This window comes from Schistocerca serialis, chromosome 9 (genome assembly GCF_023864345.2).
Source record: "Schistocerca serialis cubense isolate TAMUIC-IGC-003099 chromosome 9, iqSchSeri2.2, whole genome shotgun sequence".
Lineage (NCBI taxonomy): Eukaryota > Metazoa > Arthropoda > Insecta > Orthoptera > Acrididae > Schistocerca > Schistocerca serialis.
The window spans coordinates 322,080,021-322,103,045 of record NC_064646.1 but is presented as its reverse complement, the minus strand read 5'-3'; the positions used below and the strand labels follow the sequence as shown (position 1 = coordinate 322,103,045).

Below are 23,025 nucleotides of genomic sequence, written 5' to 3'. Positions count from 1 at the left end.
GTATACAAAATGCCTATCGGCCACCTTGCCATTAGTAAACTTATCCTTACTGTGTGTATAACAACATGCAACTAATGCTCATGTAAAAACAAACCCAAGCAGTAGTGAATGCGAGCTTGTGGGCAAAGGGTAAAGTGGGCATTACTGTTCTTGGGATTACTTAATAAAGCGATAAACTATATATAATTGTACATGTGGCAGAGATATGATCCTCAAGAAATGGTCAGTCGATAACTTTACCAAAAACAGTAAAACATTAGAAAAATTTACTGCCTGAGAAAAGAATTGAAGTATCCAGAACGGGAGGAGGACACAAAATGAAAGTTTAAGGTATATGATCCTCTATCCTTGATACTGGCACTGTGACAGGGTTGACATCTGAGGTGGTCACCCGGAAATTCTGTCGGAGACGATCAAGGTATCTCGCTGGGTACGGGAGTACCTCAAAATCGAAGAGACAGCTCACAGAAACATGTTACGTCTGGCTGAGAAGTGTCCTGTTGAAAAATGGCACCACAATACTGTCACACGAGAGGTAACGCATAATGACACAAGATGTCCGTGACTTGCCGTTGTGCTGGCACTACCAGCCGGGACCTGATGTCACACTCGATGGCTTCCCACACCGTGACAACAGCAGTAACGCGTCGATGTGCCTCTCCAAAACAATGGAGGAAAGTGACCTTCCCCATGTCGCCGCCATACTCGCCAGCAATGATCATTTCGGGTAAGGTAGAACAGTGATTCATTGACTATGACAATTCGACTACTTTCATCAGCAGTCCACGTCTGTCACGGCACCATTCCACCGCAGCCATTTGTGTTCTGGTGTTAACGGTAGCCTACACATGGAACACTATTCCGTAGACTGGCAGTTGCTAGTCTCTGACCGATGGTGTAAGGTGACACAGAATGTTTTCGGGTGACAAGAGTTGATGTGAAAGGGTTACGGTGTGGTCGACGCACGATACAGCGATTCGCCCATTGTGGTTGTGAGACGCGATCGACCAGAACCTTGGCGACGAGCAATTCCTGTTCTCACTTTCCCATGCAGTCCAACATCGGGCAACTGTCACATCTGAATGCCCCACAAGCCTGTACACTGAACGGTTCGACCAGCTGAGCAAATGGAGAATCACAACGAGGCGCCATTCAAACTGTGTCAGGTGCTGGTGTTCCTCGCCGGCCGGGGTGGCCGAGCGGTTCTAGGCGCTACAGTCTGGAACCGCGCGACCGCTACGGTCGCAGGTTCGAATCCTGCCTCGGGCATGGATGTGTGTGATGTCCTTAGGTTAGTTAGGTTTAAGTAGTTCTAAGTTCTAGGGGACTGATGACCTCAGAAGTTAAATCCCATAGTGCTCAGAGCCATTTGAACCATTTTTGTGTTCTTCAGAGTGATCCCTCACCATCTGCCGCTGTCCATGCCCCTTTTATACACTATTAGGCCCGATAGTTGCACTGAACACAGCAACACTAAAGGACTCTGGTGGCTGTTCCACCTCCACTCTAATCATTCACAGACTCGCCGACGGCGTTTACTGCATAATGTGTATTAAAAAAAAAAAAAAAAAAAAAAATAGAGGAATAATGACACAGTCGTCGTTTTCGCCAACTCTCAACCAAATTATGGAGGTCTAATAAACAACATGATCTAATCCGCCACCCACGAGAACTAAAGACTTATTATAAATAGAACACAAGGCCAATGTCTATAACTGAAATAGAGAAACTAAATCTTTCTAGGTGCTACACGTCACAGAATCTACCGATGGCTCACGGTGTTCATTAGACTCTTGTTGTCAACAGGAAGTACCGTAAGTGAATGAAAGACGGTTGTTTCCAAACAAGACGCAGCACGGCACACGCTGTCGACATTTGCACTGTCGCTCGGGTATTTTCAATGCAATGCAGATACAAAATAAATGGGGAGAGGGGGAAGAAATCAGACGAAATGCAATTACTCTGTACCGAGCAATCGAAGACCATGCGCCCCTTATGCCAAAATAATCGGAAAATATTTCTGAACGACCTCCGAATTATCGTCGCTGGAGTTTGTGTTTACGCTGTACACAACTGACTCGTCCAGTTTGCCACAAAAATTAGAAACAGCCTGTATACCACTATACTTGGGTTCATCACTGTTCACATCCCCGTTCCCCTAACACTTTCCTCTCAAAGTGTAAGAATAGTACTGCGACCAAACAGGAAAAAGCCATTATCTCTGTCGCTACTTTAAAATTCGGACGTATCGACCAAGACATCACCGGCACCTGGAGACGGCTCATTTTTCATTTGAAAGCAATCTAGCGAGCCGACAGCTGCACGCAGGGTGAACCATCGCTCAGCTGCCATTTGCCAAGATATACGATGGCTCCCGTCTTTAACTGCCGCACCAGCCGGCTACCCTCGCGAACTGTTCGCAGGAGCTGCAACTTCCGTGCATATTTCAGAGCCGCAGGTGAATTACAGCGTGAGGAAAAAAACAGCCCATATCTCCTCAGTTGCCGACTTTCGGAAGCTGACCTGTATGAGGTCATAGTTCCTCTCTTTACTGTACAAATAAAGCATTTCGTATCGGACAAAGAGGCATAAAATCTTCTCGTACACTTCCATTTTCGCGCTAACTGAATTATGGTAGTTGCAGTACTCGGCGACTTATGAATTTTGGTCCTGTTTACTCCATGGACTGGGCTCGTCAGAATACCTCAACCCAGTTTTACCTGATCACTTCGTTCAAATGTTTCGACGGACGATTCTGGTTAATACAGTTTTGTTTTCGGTTACGATCCTCAGCTACAATGAGCACTGGTTTTAAATTTACGGAGTCAGAAAACAGATTGCATCTTTCTGTATTTCCACTTGAATGGAATAAATTGAAAATTTACCTGGGAGACAATCTTCATAATAGAAACTAGAACCGTATCCAGCATCACAAGTCGAATGGTAGCGAATATACGTGAGATGAACTAAACTATGAGTAACTACAAACATCTAACCTTCCTGAATCAATGTGTAATGTTTTCATGGAACTTCGAAGCGTGTTTACGCCCGTACAGCGTTCTGTATTTGAAGCCTTGGGTGATAAAGCTGAAGCTCAAATCTTTATCGGCAGCTGGTTTCTAAGATGTCGCTGGTTTGCTTCTTTGCTATATACTTTTTAAGTGATAAGATTTTCCAGCGTCACTCTCCAGGGCAAGCAAATAGAAAGGATACTGACTTATATCAACTATAAACAAACCAATATGGACTTCTAATGGTTGTCGAGGTATTCAGATTTGAATATCACGACACAGTGCAATAACTGAAATTTTGGGAAGTGTATATCTTCGAGGGAGGACGCGAGTATGTATTACTTAACATCTGCAAGCGTACACAAATGTGATTGTTCTCGACCGTTCCAGACTCAAACAAGTGCCCAAGTTTCTTTCTTGTCGAATTTAATGAATATTGAGGAACAAATATATATTTTGTAGCTCTTATACGAAAAAGTATGCGCCTTTCTTTCGCTTCTGATATTCGCATCCAAATACGTACGAGACGCACCAACTATTCTCTTCGGGAAGGCCTCAAGCGTAAGTTAGTTCTAAAAATTCCTTAACGCATATTCTTCTCCACGGACCAGATCTTCAAGATTCTTCCCATAATCTGTAACCGTGGAATCTTCGTAGCAGTGTTACTGGACCCCAGTTTCCCGTTGAATTCATGAGCACAGTGCTGTACCAAAAGAAGTGACGTATTAAACATACGTCGCTGACTAAATCACAGTCTACAGTGCATTTGCGCTTACATTCATCAGTTTAAAACGATGAAACAGTGGTTCTCGGTATCTAAGTTGCGAATGTCTTATGTGGATACACACAGCGGCCTGTTCCCGTTGTTACCGAAGGGCCGGCCGAGGTGGCCGAGCGGTTCTAAGCGGTACAGTCTGGAACTGCGCGACCGCTACGGTCGCAGGTTCGAATCTTGCCTCGGGTATGGATGTGTGTGATGTCCTTAAGTTATTTAGGTTTAAGTAGTTCTAGGGGACTGATGACCTTAGAAGTTAAGTCTCATAGTGCTCAGAGCCATTTGAACCATTTTGTTACCGAAGGCTGACACAACACTAAATGGAATATTGAGCGAATTCGACAGTAATACCGAGAACTTAATATTCTCCACTAAAGATGAAGCTATCTCGGAGAAGATAACTGCCTGACTTTCAGTAGATATCTGGGGGCTAGAAAATTTGTGCTACCAAGACATGAACGTCGATTTCATAATTTCTTTTGACCCCTGTTAACGAATAGTCTACCCCATCAATGGAAATCTCGAATTTTAGAGAGAGTCATGCGGAGATACGAAGACAAAGTACGAAATATTTTTCATCATATAGTAACTGGTATGCGCCCATGTCAACGTATGCATAGCGTCAGACGTTTTCCAGGGATATTTTTGAGTTTAAAGGAACTGTGGCCTCTAGTGGCTCGTTGCACAATAATAATGTGCTTATGATTCATTTGATTTGTTACCGTAATTACCTTGCTTTTTGGAAAATCCCTACAGTGAAAAAGATTTAATATGCAGTAACCAGTTGTGAAACATAAAGTAATGCAACAACTCTTAGATGTAAAAATACTGTGACATAGTTGTCGTCGCTGAGGGAACAGTTCAGCATAGCGTAGTTATGTCGCTCTTCCAAAGCATTCAGTAAACCAATACGCAAAGTGCATATGGGCCAGCTCTCCATTAGTAAACCTATCCACACAGTATAGCTGTTAACTGACACTGACGTAAAAACAAAGCGTAAAGTGGGCGTTACTGCTCTTGGGATTGTATTGTACGGAACTGGGGACCTAGAAGCGACGGAGAGTCTTCGTCCCCGCCGTAACCCTCAATGGCTCACAACAGGCTACAGCAGTCCACTCACCCCTCCGCCGCCCCACACCGAACCCAGGGTTATTGTGCCGTTCGGCCCCCAGTGGAACCCCCCCCCCCCCCCCCCCCCGTTGAAAAATGGCACTACGACACTGTCGCATGAGAGGTAATACATGAGGACGCAGGAGGACCATGACGCACCGTACAGTTGTGCCGTCAGGGTTCCCTAAGTCACTAACAGCCGGAACCTGAACTCATACCCGAAGGCTCCTCACACCAGGAGTAAGGAGTAATACCGCTGTGGCTTTCCAGAACAATGGAAGATGAGACCTCTTCCCCGGTCGCCGCCATATGCTTTGGAGGTCTAAGGATTTGAAGTTCGTAGCTTCGTATTTCGAAATTAACTGTTCATTAGGTTGTCATTACAGGGGAATAAGAATTAAAATACGTCATGAAACGCAAATGATGGTCGGGGAAACATGTGTGACGCAGAATTTCATGTCAATGTTGCGGGACTGAGCACAGTTTCCCTGTTTGGAGATCGGCCCAACTAAAATTACGAACAAATCAAAGCGTGCTGTGGACGAAGTCAAATGGTTCAAATGGCTCTGAGCACTATGGGACTTAACATCTATGGTCATCAGTCCCCTAGAACTTAGAACTACTTAAACCTAATTAACCTAAGGACAGCACACAACACCCAGCCATCACGAGGCAGAGAAAATCCCTGACCCCGCCGGGAATCGAACCCGGGCGTGGGAAGCGAGAACGCTACCGCACGACCACGAGATGCGGGCTAGGGACGAAGTCACACAAACGTTGTAGGAGCAACCTTTTTTTTCTTCTTTCTTCAGTGATAAAACTCTTAAACAAAGCTACATAGACGCAGTGCAGCTCATTTCTTTCGCAGACATTTCGAAAGAATATGAGCACACTAATTTCCAGGAGGATGGTACAAACTGCATTCCAGCTTGTAAGTCCTAAACGTGTTTAAAAGAACAGTTTTCCCAACGCTTGGTTGGTACACGAGGAAGTGCTGTATGGCTGTCAGGAAGTCCGAACATCGAATTATATATATATATATATATATATATATATATATATATATATATATATATATATATATATATATATATATCTTTGTGAGCATGAATGACATTTCATACACTTTATTAAGTAACGAGACTTTCAAGTAATTATATTTTTAAAGAAACAAAGTACTTTTCGTCGCAGTATTACAGAGCTCTGGAAAATAGGAATTCATTGATACGACCGTGGTTTATGTTCACAGACTGAAAAATAGGTACCATATTTGTTGTGTTTAAAACGAATTTCTTCGCAAAAAAAAAAAAAAAAAAAAAAAATTTGCTGCCAAACCTATAGACTAAACACGACTATCAACCTCACATCGATATATTATCTCCTTTACGATTTACCTTTCTTTATAACCTTGTTTCGATATTCGAATCATTTATGAAATCTTAACTCAGTCACGCTTGATGAGTGCACTGTTTGTTTACTCGATCAAAGTTCGAGATTTACATTTGGGTAAAGAGCATCGGGCGCATCTCCTATAGTTACGTCCAGTATGGACCTGCGCACAAGGAAAGAGACACTTAAGGAACTGAATCTTATAAATAGTGCCCCGTCCATCTTTATCTACAAATGTGTAAATAAGAAAGACAGCTTTGTAGTCCACAACAGGAGGAACGACACGGCCGAGTTGTTGACTTCACTAACCGCAGTTTATTGGCCGGGAAGAAGTGACCCTCACGCATCTTCGGTTTGGGCACTGTCCTGTCCTTTCTATTACGGCGGGAGGATCCCCCGTTTTGTGATGTTTGTGGGGTGCACATCTCTGTCCGCCACATTTTAACAGACTGCATTTTATACTGTGATGCAAGGGCAGAAGCACAAGTTGATGAGGATCTGCCCTGTGTTTTCGCTAATTATGAGACGTGTGTATCTAGGGTTTTAAAGTTTTGTGATGTGTCTGGACTCTGTCCTACACTTTTAGGCTGGAGGTTTTAGTGTATTGCAAAGTGGCTGGCTCTTCCCTTCTTTCCTTGCGGTCTGTCAGCCACTTCCATCTGCTATATTGTTTTAGATCCCTCTACCGCCGGCCGGAGTGGCCGAGCGGTTCTAGGCGCTAGTCTGGAACCGCGCGACCGCTACGGGCGCAGGTTCGAATCCTGCCTCGGGCATGGATGTGTGTGATGTCCTTAGGTTAGTTTGGTTTAAGTAGTTCCAAGTTCTAGGGGACTGATGACCTCAGATGTTAAGTCCCATAGTGCTCAGAGCCATTTGAACCAAGCTCCCTCTACCACTTTCTTCCTGTGTTGTCCATGTTCTACTGCTGGCGGCATGCTTCATCCCACGATTCAGTGTGGGCAGGCACATATTTTTCCAAGCTTGTTACCTGTGTTTTACGTTCTGTTTTATCTTACTGTTCTGAGTCTTTCCTTGACACCCGTCTCAATCTGTTACTGAGCAGGCGCTGAAGACCTTGCCGTCGTGCGCCCATACAACCCTCACCAGAACTCACAGCACGGGTCATAGTCTACCAGTATCAGCCTCTACCTCCGCCCGTGAATTGATGAGCAGGAAGAGCGTTTTGCCGATATGTCTATTTGCAATGCCTAAATTCTTTGTTTTATAAAATAATTTTTCCTAATGTAGGGTTGTCTGGCGATTTTCTTTGGTAAAAATTTCCGTATCAGTCCAGTAGCGACTCCTATTGAATATTTCTATAAAGCTCTAGTGAAATGGAAGAAAACAAGTGGCGAAGTTCGTCTGTTATTCTGCATTTGTGAGGATCCGCGAGAACGAAGAATTTTCTATCACTGTTATCTCTCAAACAATACCAGATATATACTTCTGCGATTATAGAGATTGATTGGAGATGTTTAAACTAAAGAACTGTTTTTCGCCTTCTTACGAACACGAAATTATATTTTGCTAATGTTAAGCGTCAGCTGATAGTCGCAGTAGTATCCACTGATTATTTGTAGGTCTTTCTGTATTTCGCATCAATTTTCTGATAATAGGTCTCCTAGAAACAATTGCATCGCCCGTCGGTTTCTGGGTCTCTCACTGGCGTTATCTGAAGTAAATGCTGTCAATCATTTCATGGAACACTGATTTGAACAGAAAAAAGAAAAAAACGAAAAAAGAAAGAAATCCGGCAAAATTATGAGGTAATGCACAGTACTTTCTAAGAAATGGCTATCACGCGCACCGGAACATTGTTAAAGAGGAAACAGCTCCTTGTGCTGTCCCAGACGGAGGCAGTGCGGTGAGTAATTATGCGATAAGAAGCGCGCAGACGTGCGAATGTCCCGCGGCGTGGCTGTGCAGTGTTAAGCGCTCCCCTGCGGTTCCCCGGGGGTCGGCTTGCGGGCGGCCGGCGAGCGCTAGCGCTCCTGCTCCGGTTCCTGTTCCTTCCTTTGCCCGGGCTGCGGCCGAACCTCATAAACCGCTGTTCCGCTCCTCTCGCGCCCCGCCGCTCCTGCCATCCGCCCCCACCCCCTGAGCGCAACCTGTCCTTACCCCCCACCACCGGGTACTGCGCTCCCCTCCCCGCGGCGCTGATGGGTCTCTTTCCGTATCCCCACCACCACGGCCAGCCACTTTCCCCGCAAATTACTGGCGAACCCATCTGGCAACAGCGCACGCATAATGACGCGCTTGCGGCTTGCCAGGGCAGCCAACTTACAACGCGGAAGAGAGCGACAGTATACCGCACGTCCAGGATACCTTGCGCGTCACCAGGGAACGAAATTTTTCCATTATGCAACTGAAGTTTTACAGATGCAGATGGAAAGAAGACTGAGGCAAAAAATAGATCATTTAACTTACAGCTTCTGCCACAAGTAAAGAGTAAATCACCGAATTATGTGCGTGCAAGAACCGTCATTCATGTAGTCATCAAAATAAACATGATGCAGAATTTAGTGCTTCAGAAGCGAATAGGAATTCTTATCGATCCCCTGCAGCGACAGTGACTCGTTGAGAGCAACAGGAGGTGGAAACCTGGAGTGCTACAATCGATCACTCCTATGACGTCATAGAAGAGAAGCACGAGCAGAAGGACGTGCGGACATGGGAAAGGAACAGGATGGCCGCCCTGCTGTCGATGGCGGCGCTCGTGCGGGCCGCGGCGGTGGTGGGAGAAGGGTGCGCAGCCACTGAGCGAACGAGGGCCCCCGAAGAACGTAACAGCGGCTAGCGAAAAATAGTCTCTTCACCCTTGGTCCAATTACATTCATTCCATTTTCTCCATGACACAGACTCAACACGGATACGGCCGTGTAAAGGGACTTTCAGAGCTCTCATGTGGAACCGGCACCATCGTTCTAAAAGTGTTCGGTACTTCTACATTTTCTCGTCGAAATGAATATTGGTTAAGTTTACATTTTTTCTCTTCTTCTAGATTTTGCTTATGCGAGCTCCGTTTAAACAAAGCTATTTGAGATCATCTGTAGTAAATTTCCTCTTTATGAGTGAATTGTTTCCCTTTAGCGCCTCTATCTGATACCACGTAAGATGTAGCTACATATTTTTTTATAATACTCCTCTTCACTCCATGTTAGAGGAATATTATGTAAGAAAATACGAAATGGAAGACCAATCGTTAACAAGAACAGAACTTATCGCTACATCTACATCCTCACTCGCAAGACATCTTACGGTGTATCGTGAGGGTACGAGGGCGTGCTCAAAAGTAACGCCTCCGAATTTTTTTATTGTTCTCAATATTGGTTGAGGTATTTCATGTCAGGCGTATTATTCGGGCGACTTAATCGCTTCGCTGACGCAAGTTGCAACCTTCTGTCGCTAGAGGACTCGGACTTACAGCGTGTATGGGATTGTCATTCGTCCCGATATATCGGAACCCTCACAGTTATGGACATTCTTGTCCCGACATTTTGTCCCGAGTTTGCAAAATACTGGTACGAGCTTGGTCCAAGTACTGAAGTAACACCATCTGTTAGCGCAACGTGTAAATGCAGCCTCAGTGTTATTTATGTCAACACGTTCATGTTGACAAGCTAGTCTCAAAGATGGCATTGCATGTTGCGTATCCTGTATCGATGACGTAAGTACCTTCTAGATCTAGCGTCATCATTCGAGAAACTACCAAACTTCTCCAGTAGAATGGGGCTGGAACTATTTAGGCAGCGCCACGCGGAAGAATCTGGCATTTCACCTTTGAATAGCGATCTGACAAGACGATTCTTTCTAAACGTAATACGAAAAACTTCTTTCTAAACTTAATACGAACAACGAGTACAAGCTTGTTCCAGTTGTTTGAAGCGTATATAAGGCGTGAAGTACATAGTGACGTCTACCTCGATCAATAAAGTGTTATTGTCGACCGGTTACCGTGTAATAAACGTATCTTACCATAGCTTACTAAAATGCCTAAGCATGGAAAGAGAAAGTGTCACTTTTCGGATGATTACACAAGAGAGTGGTCTTTTGTCAAGAAAAGCCGTACGGTTCAGGAAGCGTAGTGACAGATTTTTAGCTGTTACACATCAGAAACTCATGGAGATGTCAGATGTGAGGCATCACATTTCTACGGATACAAATAGATTCGGGGTAGTATCGACATCAAAGCCTACTGTTACATTCATGATTAAAGAGGATATCCCATAAGAATTGCTCGCTGCTTCTGCAGAACTAACAAGAGCTTATAAAATTGTCAAGGATCATCAGTCCTCCAGTTTTCTTGACTGTACCTTAAATCTGAGTCCGCAGCGTCCCCGACTCCAAAGTCGACGCAAAGCAGTCTACAGCCAGAACCAAACAGCGATTGTTAAAAATATTTTCGCACCACACTTCGTGCCCGAATGCATAGAAGATTTACAAGAAGTTTCATTTTACGGAATAGGCACCGGCGCATCAAACCACAATTCTCAATACTGTACGGAAACTAACGGAATCCTACAGAAGCCGTCTGATTCGCTAAATAACGAAAAATCAGATACAGTTGCAAAATTTTGTCTAGACACTTTAAGCTGCAAATTGCATTAGATAAATTAATCGCTTTTCAAGGAGTCAACACCCGTACCAACTTCGGAGGGCTTCATCGACCCGGCCATCGGAGTATGTTTCACCAAATTAAAGATGAACTAGGAAAACTGTAAAAGGAATTGGGTGCCCTGCCCATAACCTCCACAATACTATACCAAGCGCTGGTGGAGCCTTGACTGTCGACATTGAAATAACCGTCAAGAAAATATTTAATTATTTTTCAATATACACAGTAAGGACAGAGAAACTTACAGAGTTCTGATTATACGCAGATGTCGATCATCAGATCCTTCTATCTCACTGAAAAACGAGATGCCTCTCATTAATGTCCGCAGTTGAGAGAATTCTTAAGCTCTGCATTTCATTAACTTTTTGACGCCGAAGACAGGCCATCTTCAATAATTTCAGATATTTTTCAGGAGTCCGTTCAGTGAAATTTACTTCATGTTTCTGCAGCCAAACTTGGCTCTATTTGAAAAAATATATATAAAAAGTGTGGAGAAAAAGAAAGGCTCGCTAATTGAAATTTCGATATTTGAGGAAGAGATAATGACTTTCTATACCACAGAGTTTGATTACTTACAGAAATGGACTGCTTCTTTTAATAAATATCAGGTATTTGACTGGTTGACGCTGGAAACCCCATATTGGGTGATGATTGGAAACACTACTATACGCATATACCAGACTAAGAATGGTGTGAAGATTTCAGACGGCAATTGTTTTCAGGAATTTATGTACTTGAAGAGCTTTCTAGAAACTAAGCGTGGCTCGGTAAATGGAAGTCTAAATACTCTGTGGAAGAAAGGCGGCCGGCCGGTGTGGCCGAGCGGTTCTAGGCGCTTCAGTCTGGAACCGCTCCGACCTCTACGGTCGCAGGTTCGAATCCTGCATCGGGCATGGATGTGTGTGATGTCATTAGGTTAGTTAGGTTGAAGTAGTTCTAAGTTCTAGGGGACTGATGACCTCAGATGTTGAGTCCCATAGTGCTCAGAGCCATTCGAACCATTTGATGAAAGGTCAATTTACTCTCACGGAAGGCGTGTAAATGCCAACTGCTAAAATTATGTATTTGTTTTGTATTCCCGCAGGCAACGTCAATGTAGAAAGAGTATTTTTGCTTATGTCGACCCAGTTGACTGACAAAAGAAATCGATTGCTGCCAGGGACTGTGGAATCAATCTTACAGTGTCAATTTAGCTACAAGCTGACTTGCATAGAATTTTATAAATACGTAAAAGGGGGAAAAAAGGCTTGCTGAAAAAGATGAAATGTTCCGAAAAAATTGGTGTACAAGCTACTTCTACCGCAACAAGTTCCATGTAATAGACTTCCGAATAAAAAAATTATATTAAGTAAATTTTTACTTCAATTCTACACACCCACCTCGGAGTGTCCTAACGAGGTCCGAGGTATAAATGGCAACCCTAAGCAAGAGTGAGGAGCGGCATACTGTTATCGAGTTCCTAACCGCAGAGAAAGTGCCTGTAATTGAAATCCATAGAAGAATGAAATACGTGTACGGTGATGATTGTGTCCACATCAGTAATGTTGCGACGCTGAGTTGTGCGTGCTCGCAATGAAGAAAGCGATGGTGCTGCCCTCGACATGTGTGACAGGGCACGGAGTGGCTCCGTAACTTCGCTTTGATAGTGATAAAGCGGTGCAAGCAGAGGTGAGGTTGTGGCTCCGTCAACGAAGTCTAACATTCTACAGTAAATGTATCAACAAACTGGTCTCTCGTTGAGAGAAACGTGTTCGTCGCCAGGGCGACTATGCTGAGAAATAAATGCGTACACGTGATGAATAAAGATGTAAAAAGTTAATGATAGATTGTTTTATGTGAAAAACGCTAAGAATCTTCACATAAAAAATTCGGAGGCATAACTTTTCAGTTTGCGTACCGCTGTCACTCGCCCCCTCCCTCCCTTTCAGTCATGAATGGTGCGCGGGAAGACCGACTACTGGTAAACCTCAGTGTGAGGTCGAATCTCTCTTATCGTAATTGCCTTGTCGCTAATTACATGCAGGATGAAGCAATATACTGGTTTACTATTGCAGGAACGTATGCTCTCGGAATTTTAACAGTAAGACGCGACGTCTCTCCTGTAGCGTCTGCCATTGGAATTACGCGAGCATCTAACTCTTCCGCTCTAACTAAATTAACGTGTGACTAACCGCGCTGCTTTTCTTAGCATCTGATCTGTCAATATTTTGTGGTAACAGTACCAGACTGATAAGCAATATTCAGCTGTTGGTCAAACGAGGGATTTGTAATCCATCTCCGTCGATGGAGTACACTTATTGAGGGTTCACTGGATCTCCGTGTGGCATATACCTGTCTTACGATTACTTTCATATAGTCAGTTCAGTTTGAATACAGATCTTAGGCTCTTACGGGAAGTATGAATATCTGAGGCAAACAACTGCCTGACATAGCCTTTCACACACGCATTCCAATCACATAGGTTGCAACAGCTCAGATCTACATCTACATACATACTCCGCAATCCACCATATGGTGGGTGGCGGAGGGTACCTCGTACCACAACTAGCATCTTCTCTTCCTGTTCCAATCCTAAACAGAACGAGGGAAAAATGACTGTCTACATGCCTCTGTACGAGCCCTAATCTCTCTTATCTTATCTTTGTGGTCTTTCCGCGAAATATAAGTTGGCGGCAGTAAAATTGTACTGCAGTCAGCCTCAAATGCTGGTTCTCTAAATTTCCTCAGTAGCGATTCACGAAAAGAACGCCTCCTTTCCTCCAGTGACACCCACCCGAGTTCCTGTAGCATTTCCGTAACACTCGCGTGATGATCAAACCCACCAGTAACAAATCTAGCAGCCCGCCTCTGAATTGCTTCTATGTCCTCCCTCAATCCGACCTGATAGGGATTCCAAACGCTCGAGCAGTACTCAAGAATAGGTCGTATTAGTGTTTTATAACCGGTCTCCTTTACAGATGAACCACATCTTCCCAAAATTCTACGAATGAACCGAAGACGATTATCCGCCTTCTCCACAACTGCCATTATATGCTTGTCCCACTTCATATCGCTCTGCAATGTTACGCCCAAATATTTAGTCGACGTGACTGTGTCAAGCACTACACTACTAATGGAGTATTCAAACATTACGGGATTCTTTTTCCTATTCATCTGCATTAATTTACATTTATCTATAGTTAGAGTTAGCAGCCATTCTTTATACCAATCACAAATCCTGTCCAAGTCATCTTGTATCCTCCTACAGTCACTCAACGACGACACCTTCCCGTACACCACAGCATCATCAGCAAACAACCGCAAACTGCTATCCACCCTATCCAAAAGATCATTTATGTAGATAGAAAACAACAGCGGATCTACCACACTTCCCTGGGGCACTCCAGATGATACCCTCACCTCCGATGAACACTCACCATCGAGGACAACATACTGGGTTCTGTTACTTAAGAAGTCTTCGAGCCACTCACATACTTGGGAACCAATCCCATATGCTCGTACCATAGTTAGGAGTCTGCAGTGGGGCACCGAGTCAAAAGCTTTCCGGAAGTCAAGGAATATGGCATCCGCCTGATACCCTTCATCCATGGTTCGCAAGATATCATGTGAAAAAAGAGCGAGTTGCGTTTCGCAGGAGCGATGCTTTCTAGAGCCGTGCTGATGCATGGACAGCAACTTCTCTGTCTCAAGGAAAAACACTGACATTTTCCGCTACGATAACACAGACTTGGAGGAAGAAATATAAGAATTCAGCGTCCCGTCGGCATCGAGATCGTTAGAGACGGAGCACAAGCAGTAGGCACACGCAGGAAGTGTGTGGTGAGGCGGGGAGCGGTGAGACGATGAGGGCGGCGAGAGGTCAGGAGGTCACGCACAAGGCGAGCAGTTCGACAAGTGAGTGGAGTGCCTGCAGGTGGCAGCACGGAGCTGGAGCGGAGCGCTTCCCACTGGGTGTACCTCCGGAAGAAAGCAGCGCGTGGCCTTGGGCAGTCTGGCCGTTAAAGCACGCACGTAGCCCCGGCCTTCATTTTCTCGCCAGCTTACTGTCCCGTGGAGTCAATGCAGCTCTTGCCGCTTTTCACACATGAACACGGTTTCCTGACCAGCTGTGATACGTTACAGTGAAATTCATATCAAACCCGAAGGTCAATTTGTACACCACAGTGCTGTTAGGAGTGACAGTGAAGCTCTCATCAACCGGAAGGAGGTCTCATCAACCCGAAGGTTGATTTGGATAGCCAACCATGACAAAACTCTTCCATTGAAGATGTATGAGACAGGCGAAATACTCTCAGACTTCAAGAAGAGTATAATAATTCCAGTTTCAAAGAAAGCAGGTTCTGACACGTTTAGTAAGTCATGCTTCCAAAATACTAAACTCGAATTCTTTACAGAAGAATGGAAAAATGGAATGGGGAAGATCAGTTTGGATTCCGGAGTAACGTAGAAACACGCGAGGCAAAACTGACCCTACGACGTACCTCAGAAGATAGGTTAAGAAAAGGCTTACCTACGTTTATAGCATTTGTAGAGTTAGAGATAGTTTTTGACAGTGCTGACTGGAAGACTGTCTTTGAAATTCTGAAGGTGGCAAGGGTAAAATACAGGGATCGAAATGCTCTTTGCAGTTCGTTCCGAAGCCAGACGGCAGTTGTGAGAGTGGAGGGGCATGAAAGGGAAGCAGTAGTTGAGAAGGGAGCGAGGCAGGGTTGTAGCCTATCCCCGACCTTATTCAATCTATGACCAAGCAGTAAAGGGGCAAAATGGAGTAGGAATCGAGGCTCAGGGAAAAGAAATAAAATAAAAACATTGAGGTCTGTCAATGACATTGCAATTCTGTCAGAGACGGCAAATATCTTGAAAGTGCAGTTGAGCGGAATGCAGTGTTTTGAAAGGAAGATACAAGATGAACATCAACAAAATCAAAATAAAGGTAGTGGAATGTAGTCGAATTAAGTAAGTGATGCTGAGGAAATTAGATTGGGAAACGACACTCTAAAAGTGGTAGACATGTTTCGCATCTGGGCAGCAAATAACTGATGATGGACGTAGTAGAGACTATATAAAATGTAGACTGGCAATGGCAAGAAAAGCGTTTCTGAAGAAGAGTAATTTGTTAACATCGAATATAGATTTAAATGTTAGGAACGATTTTCTCGAAGTGTTTGTATGATGAGCAGCCATGAATGGAAGACAAGAGAATAGAAGTTTTGAAACGTGGTGCTACAGAATAACGCTGAAGATCAGATGGGTAGATCGTGCAATTAATGAGAAGGCACTGAACAGAATTGGGGAGAAGAAAAGTTTGTGACACAACCTGACTAGAAGAAGGACACATTCTTAGACATTAAGGAATCACCAGTTTAGTATTTGAGGGAAGTCTGGGAGGTAAACGCAGAGGGAGACCAAGAGATAAATATAGTAAGCAGATTCACAAGAATGTAAGCTGCTGTAGTTATTCTAAGATGAAGAGGCTTGCACAGGGCAGTACAGCTGCATCAAACCAGTCTTCGGACTGAAGACCACGACGAAAACAAAAACAAAAACAACAACAACGACGACGACATTTCCAGAACGCTGCTGTGCAGAAATGTTTCTCCCAGACAGTGTCCTATAGTAACTGGTACTGTCGTGTTGACAAGCACAAGTCATCGCGTGAGACGGCCCGTAGTTGATGGAATATGCAGTAGTTCAATTCTCTTTGCAGTTTTTCGCTTATAGGTTTTCGTGCCAGAATCTTAACATTAAAAAAAAGTACTCCCCTCTATAACACACTCCTTCGGTAATTCCTGTAAGCGCATCGCATTTACAAAATACGTAGTCGCTGCTGAAATGGCAAAACCCAATCTTCGTGTTTGCTTATTCGAAAGTGTGGTATGATTACTGTCACCAGCGAAAATATATTGATGGCAAGTGATGACAGCGTCCTGTCAGTGTTAAAACTCTGAGCACAGATCTGGCGGTAGCTGAACTCACACTATGCGGAATTATTGCCCAAATTCCTCTGGACTTTGCTAATTTTCAGAAGTAATGTTTCAACCCACGGCGATCTGTTCCCGCTAGGAAACACCTCCATAACAAAATATTCTTGTAGCACTGCTGTCACATCTCAGCTAAAAGTTCCCACCAGCTCCGGTTGGCTTGGGAGACTTTAAGATTCGTAAAATAAGTCTTAACAGTATAACTTCGTAGGTTTCCGCGGCCAGAGTCAGTCGACATAAAAGTTTTCTGGCATGGTACCTACTGCTGGAGAAAAACCAACGGTTGCAGCGGCCTTCTTCCGGGTCAACACCTGTAGACCTAGAAGAAGGACACTGCAACCGTGGCCGAAACGTTGGTTTTTCTCCAGCAGCAGTTTTCCACAATATGACGCGGTACCATACCTAGAAAACTTTTATGTCGAAGTCTAACAGGTTTCTTATCGATACAGTAACTATACCAAGTCGATACTGAAAGTCATCCAGCGTATCCCTCGTCGGTTGAACATAACCCGCCTCATTATTATTGTATTTTCCTTTTTGTTCCAGAGGTGAGGACCACTTGGATTGAGATGTGGATGTTAGCTTAATTACAGAGCAGATTTCAGATATTTTAAAAGATATTATAAATTTCAGTATTAGATCCCTGTTCTACTTTTAGCGTCACACAGTGTACTGAAGGCTAGTTGATATTGTCAGTTGTTCCAAAGTTGTTTCCTAAAATATCAGCTATGTCATGTGAAACTAATGAAAATGGCTTTAGCTACATTCAATAAGAAGGGAAAAACGCTTTCTGTAATATAACAGGAACACATCTCACGTAATGGTGGTAAATCTCGATTCACCTAGTCTTAACGTCACGACGATTCCAGAATGTGAATCCGTCTAATCGTTTTGGTAATTTATTGCATAGTATACTACAGGTATTACATACGTGCTAGAACTGGGATGTATATTTTGGCAAGAAACTGTCAGACAAATTATACTGGATGGAGAAAATGATACCCAAAAATTACAAGGTTAGAGACAGTAATATCACCATATGAGATTATCCAAACAGCTACGGCTTCAACACTTTTCCCGAGGGATGGGCGATATAAACCTGTGAAAATCCTGTCCCAGTTGTATGGTGATCTTGGCTAGTCTTGGCGATTGAACGGCAGCCTCGCGCAGAATGACTATCTTGACTGACTAATGTATTGACAGTACTGCCAAAATCATCCTCTACTTTGCGAGAAAGGCGCCTCTTATTCATCGCGACATGGAAATGTACTTGGCTGATTCGGGGAACAGTCATGTAGTGCGTCAATACGGATGTGACAGACTGCGACGGCTTGTGTAGGGCCTCATCCACAGCTAAATTTTTTGATTTGTTCTACTTGTGCTGGACAGTACCTACAACATGTATCATAAAATTTTTCAATGTTGTAAGACTCCTTGATTATTACACTTGTTCACTAGAAGATATGTATTTGACAGTAGCGAAGATCAACAAGTGCTCTTAGGTCTTGGCATACATTTTAGAGCGCCTGAGTACTAGACTTTTTTTCTTCTTGTTATATTAGGATTCCGTTCCTTAAATTTTACCATTGAGGTTTGAAACAACCTATGTACTACGCTTTTATCTGGCGGTAGTAAATATTTTGGAATAAATGAAAAAGCTTCTTGAAATATTCGTGTAATCAGCAAATAATCAACAAAGAACATAATTTAGTTTAGCAAAGACGAAAATAAATGTGTTTGTGTTCAAATACAAGATATTAGCACTGTACGTTTTGCTAATCGCGGCTCTTGACGATTAAGTTCAATATAGACAGCTGAAATGTCTTAAGACTGGTGTTGAAGCATCAAGCACTACTTCATTGAACTTCAGAATACAGATTTGCTATAGCTTTCAATAGAACTGGCGTCCTGATATAGTTAAAAACAGAAACAAACAAGGAGGACAGCAGTGATTTTTTCCCACCTACTTTAATGGCTGTAGCCAACGGTGTCCCTAGAGATGCAGCAAAATCTCAGATGAACAAGAATGGTAAAACGTAATACAGAAGAATAAACGTGGTGCATTAATTAAAGATCACAAAGATTTTAAAATGGTTTCCTCCCACGTACGAATAACTTATCCACAACATCACACCATTAGGTGCTGATGAAAAAGTAACTCTTTTATCATCTTCATTTTTCAGATTGTGACTGGTAACAGTAAACTTGTAGTTTCAAGTGACTCTCATAACAACCACAGTAACGGATAACGTAAAATGTGCGTAGACGAGGCGACCTTGAAAGCGCTGAATAGCAGAAATCGGGGATATACACTGTCACCTAGTATAAAAGGTAGTTGATTAGAGAATGGTTTAGAGGTTCCATTAATTTTAACGTATTTCTTTGATTTCACCGGAGGAGTAACTGCGTAAGGCGTCTTTAGCCCGAGAAACATAAGTGCGAGCTGCTTTATACATGCCTAAGCTAGAGATGGGCAGAGAGACTAAATTTCATTCACACGCGGTATAAAAGCAATCACATACAATGCAGAGCATGTTCCTATACATGTACAGTGTGCTATGAGCTTCTATAGTGCCGATCAATAAGCATTCTGGAAATAATGGAGCCGTCACCGTACTGCAGATGAACGCCAAAAAGTCCTCAGGCACGCAGGGAAATGAACACAACTGTTACACGCAAGGAGAAAAGTCCAATTATTTGAGAACAGTAAGCCCAGTGTACGCCTTTCATGTGTCAGTTGCTTCACTTGGCGCTTGACGATTCCAGTCTTTTAAAGCACACACGCCCATCGATCACATGGCAACCTGAACGTGAGTCGCTACTGCTTCAAAAAGACTACCACAGTAAAATATGTAATAAAAGTGGTTCAGATTTTTCCAGTCTACTCGAAGGCGTTAAGGAGATTGTATATGTAATTAGTGACGTATTAAACTTTCGTTCAACCACATATAATTTTAGTGACAAGGTACATAACTAACGACCCTTTTCGGGAAGTAGGTTCACATCCTTAGGTTATTGATACAAGAATCTTGACATATTAAAAGTTAATAAACGGTAGACACTAAAATATTGGATTTGAAAATGTCTGTCTTACTTTAACTTCAGTCCTCCTCACACCCCATCGGCTCCATCGAAACCATTTATCATTGTGCTGGTTAATGGAAGAACACGCTGTATTTGTTCATTTCCTCGACGATAGAAATCCTCACCTCTGTCACGCGGCCATTGCAGAACCGGTGTGCGCACGCGGTTCTCGTTTGAAAAATCTCCCCTCCCCCCTTTACATGTTCTTTCAGCTTCCCGAAAAGATGGAAATTGCTTGGTGCGAGATCTGATCTGTCACAAATGCTTCCAAACGTCCTTTCGAAAACGCAACAAAGCTTGTGTTGCGCGCGCCGTGTAGGGTATTGCACTACATTCAAGAGAACGACGACTTCGCTCAATTTTCCATGGCTCTTCTTCTTTATGGAGTTATGCAGCGATGTCAGCGTTGTACAGCACAAATCGGTATTAACTGTTGTGCTATGCGCTGTAAGCTCTGTGAACACAACTCTTTCGCAGTTGAAGAAAACGGTGGTCGTAGCTTTGCCTGCTGATGGCGCAACTTTGCATTAAGACAGTGTGTCTCTATTCCATAGATGGTCTCTTTCTTGCAGGTGTGAAATGATGGACTCATGTCTCACTGGACGTAATGATGAGACTTAGGACATCTTTGTCTTCCACGGAGGAACGCTCAAGAAATCCAGAGAGTCATAAGCCTTGCGCCTGTTTGTTCGCAGATGACATTGATAGCGGAACACAGCGCGAGCACATTTTCCGACACTGCTGACGATCTCCGACGATGGAATGAGCACTGCCTATTGAGATTCGCATCTGCTGACCAATGTCCGCGAAAGTGACTCTGCGACTGTTGCGAACCAGTTCCTCGATTACCTGGACACTGCCGTTGGTGGCCGGTATAGACAGCCTTTCTTCCGGATTGCCATCACCCACATCTGCGCGCGATCGGTCAAATTGTTGGCACCATTTCACTACGGTTGAACGCGACATTGTATTTGGTTATAATGCGCCACTCTTTGAACAATGCTCCTAATGTAAATAGACATGTTTAATGTACTTTATGAAGCTCTATCTATAATTCCCTCAGCATCGCCCCATTTTAATTCGATTACATTCCCTGACTCTTGTGTTACTTCTGTTGGTATTCATCTTTCTAGCGCCTTTTGAAGACACTATCCATTCCGTTCAACTGCTCTTCCAAGTCTTTTTCCATCTCTGACAGAATTACGATGTCATAAGGAAACGTGGCTTTTCTTTCTTCTCCAACAACTTTAATTCCATTCCTAAATTTCTACTTGGTTGTATTTACTGTTTGTACAATGTACAAATTCAGTAACGTACGGGATAGGCTACAATCTTATCTCACTCCTTTCTCAACCACTGCTTCCATTTTCATGTTTCGACTCTTACAACTGCAGACTGGTTTCTCTGTAACTTGTAGTTTAACTTTCACTCCTTGTATTTTATTTATTCAATTATTCACCAGTCTTCTGACTGACTCGGTGCAGCCCATCAAGAATTCTCTCTTGTACCAACCTTTTTATCTCAGAGCAGCATTTGCACCATGCGTTCTCAATTATTTGCCTCATGTATTCGAGTTTCGCTAAAGTTTCTACGCTCTACAGCTCCCTTTCGTACCATGCAATTGCTCCCCCCCCCCCTCCCCCCCCCCCCCCCCAATGCCTTAGCACACGTTCTATCACCCCGTCCCTTCCTCTCGTGCTGTTACTATCCTTGTCGATTCTATAGCACCACGTTTCGAACGTTTAGATTCTCGTCTCTTCTGGTTTACCCACAGTCCACGAGTCACTTCCACAGATTGCTGTACTCCAAACGCATATATTCAGAAATTTTCCTTCTAACTATATAAAATCTAAAAAAGTGGATCCTTCCTTCAACCTATCTTAATTAAGTCGAAGCGTCAGCACTGCCTCACGTGTTCGTACAATTCTCTGGAACCCAAATTGCTCTTCCCTGAGGTTGGCTTCTACCAGTTTTTCCAGTCTTCTATAACTAATTCGTGTCAGTATTTTGCAATCGAACAGCTAAATACGCCGACCTGTATGAGGACCAATCGCAACTCTAAGTAGAGATCTGGAATAAGGACCGTTTGGATGTTCTTGTAAATAATTTATTTAACAATCGGTCTCGTAACCTAGAAGCCACATCATCGTGTTAAATGTGGTGGCTCATTACACTGAAGTTGCATCATGGACGGGACGGAATAAATGGCGCAATTAGTGGATCGTCAGGTACTGTACGAAAGTATGGGCCACGGTTCCTCAAGCGTGACATGATCCGGAACGGACGAGAGTAGGCCGAACGTAACCAGTTAACCATCAGATATAAGGGCACAATCCATCCAGAGTGCCATAAATACAGCAGAACGCAATGGATGGAGATGTAGGCGGGAAAATGCCCAGCTTTGTATCCTCACTTTCCACTTACCTGACGATCCGCTAATTGCGTCATTTATTTATAAAAACAGAATGTTCTGCCCCGTCCATGTTGCACCTTGAGTGTCGTGGTTCACCATATCCAACCTGATGATGTGGCATCTAAGCTATGGCACCGATCGTCAAATTATTTGCAAGTGCAGTCGAGCGGTTGTTGTTCGAGAGAAATGCACTGTAACTTTGGATGTGTGAGCAGCGTCGCGATGGGCCCAAAATGCTGGTAGCTTGGCTGTTACTGACCGTGGTGCCGGCCATGGCGGGGTCGGCGTTGTTGTGGGTCTGCGGCGGCGGCTGCTGGGGCTGCGTTGTGGCCACGGCGGGCTGCTGCGAGGGCGGCTGCGTCTGCGGGGGCGGCGGCTGCTGCTGCGGCGGCGCCGCCGGCTGCGTCCGCGGCGCCTTGCCTCGGTATCCCTGCGCAAAAGCAACACGGGCGACGTCACTCTCCATACGCTGCAAGCTATCACCGAGAGGTTACACTCTATAGTGGCCTTCACCAAAAGTGGAGCTGTATTGGCTTCAACAGAGAAATGTAATTCCAATATACTGTGTGCCAACATTCCTGGAAATCGGAAATTTGTTGAGGTCATCGGTTCCTAGGCTTACTCACTAATTAAACTAACTTACACTA

The 23,025-nt window shown here is 43.9% G+C and overlaps 1 protein-coding gene across 1 annotated transcript in view; it reads right to left on the bottom strand.

Moving 5' to 3' along the window:
• The window catches only part of LOC126418934 (uncharacterized), a 53,126-nt gene extending 30,451 nt beyond the window's left edge, over positions 1–22,675 (bottom strand). Inside the window, exon 1 of the mRNA XM_050085969.1 lies at positions 22,638–22,675. Within this exon, the coding sequence (XP_049941926.1) occupies positions 22,638–22,652 (15 nt within the window). The 5' untranslated portion in view covers positions 22,653–22,675. The remainder of the gene's footprint in view (positions 1–22,637) is intronic.
• Positions 22,676–23,025: the final 350 nt, after the last annotated feature.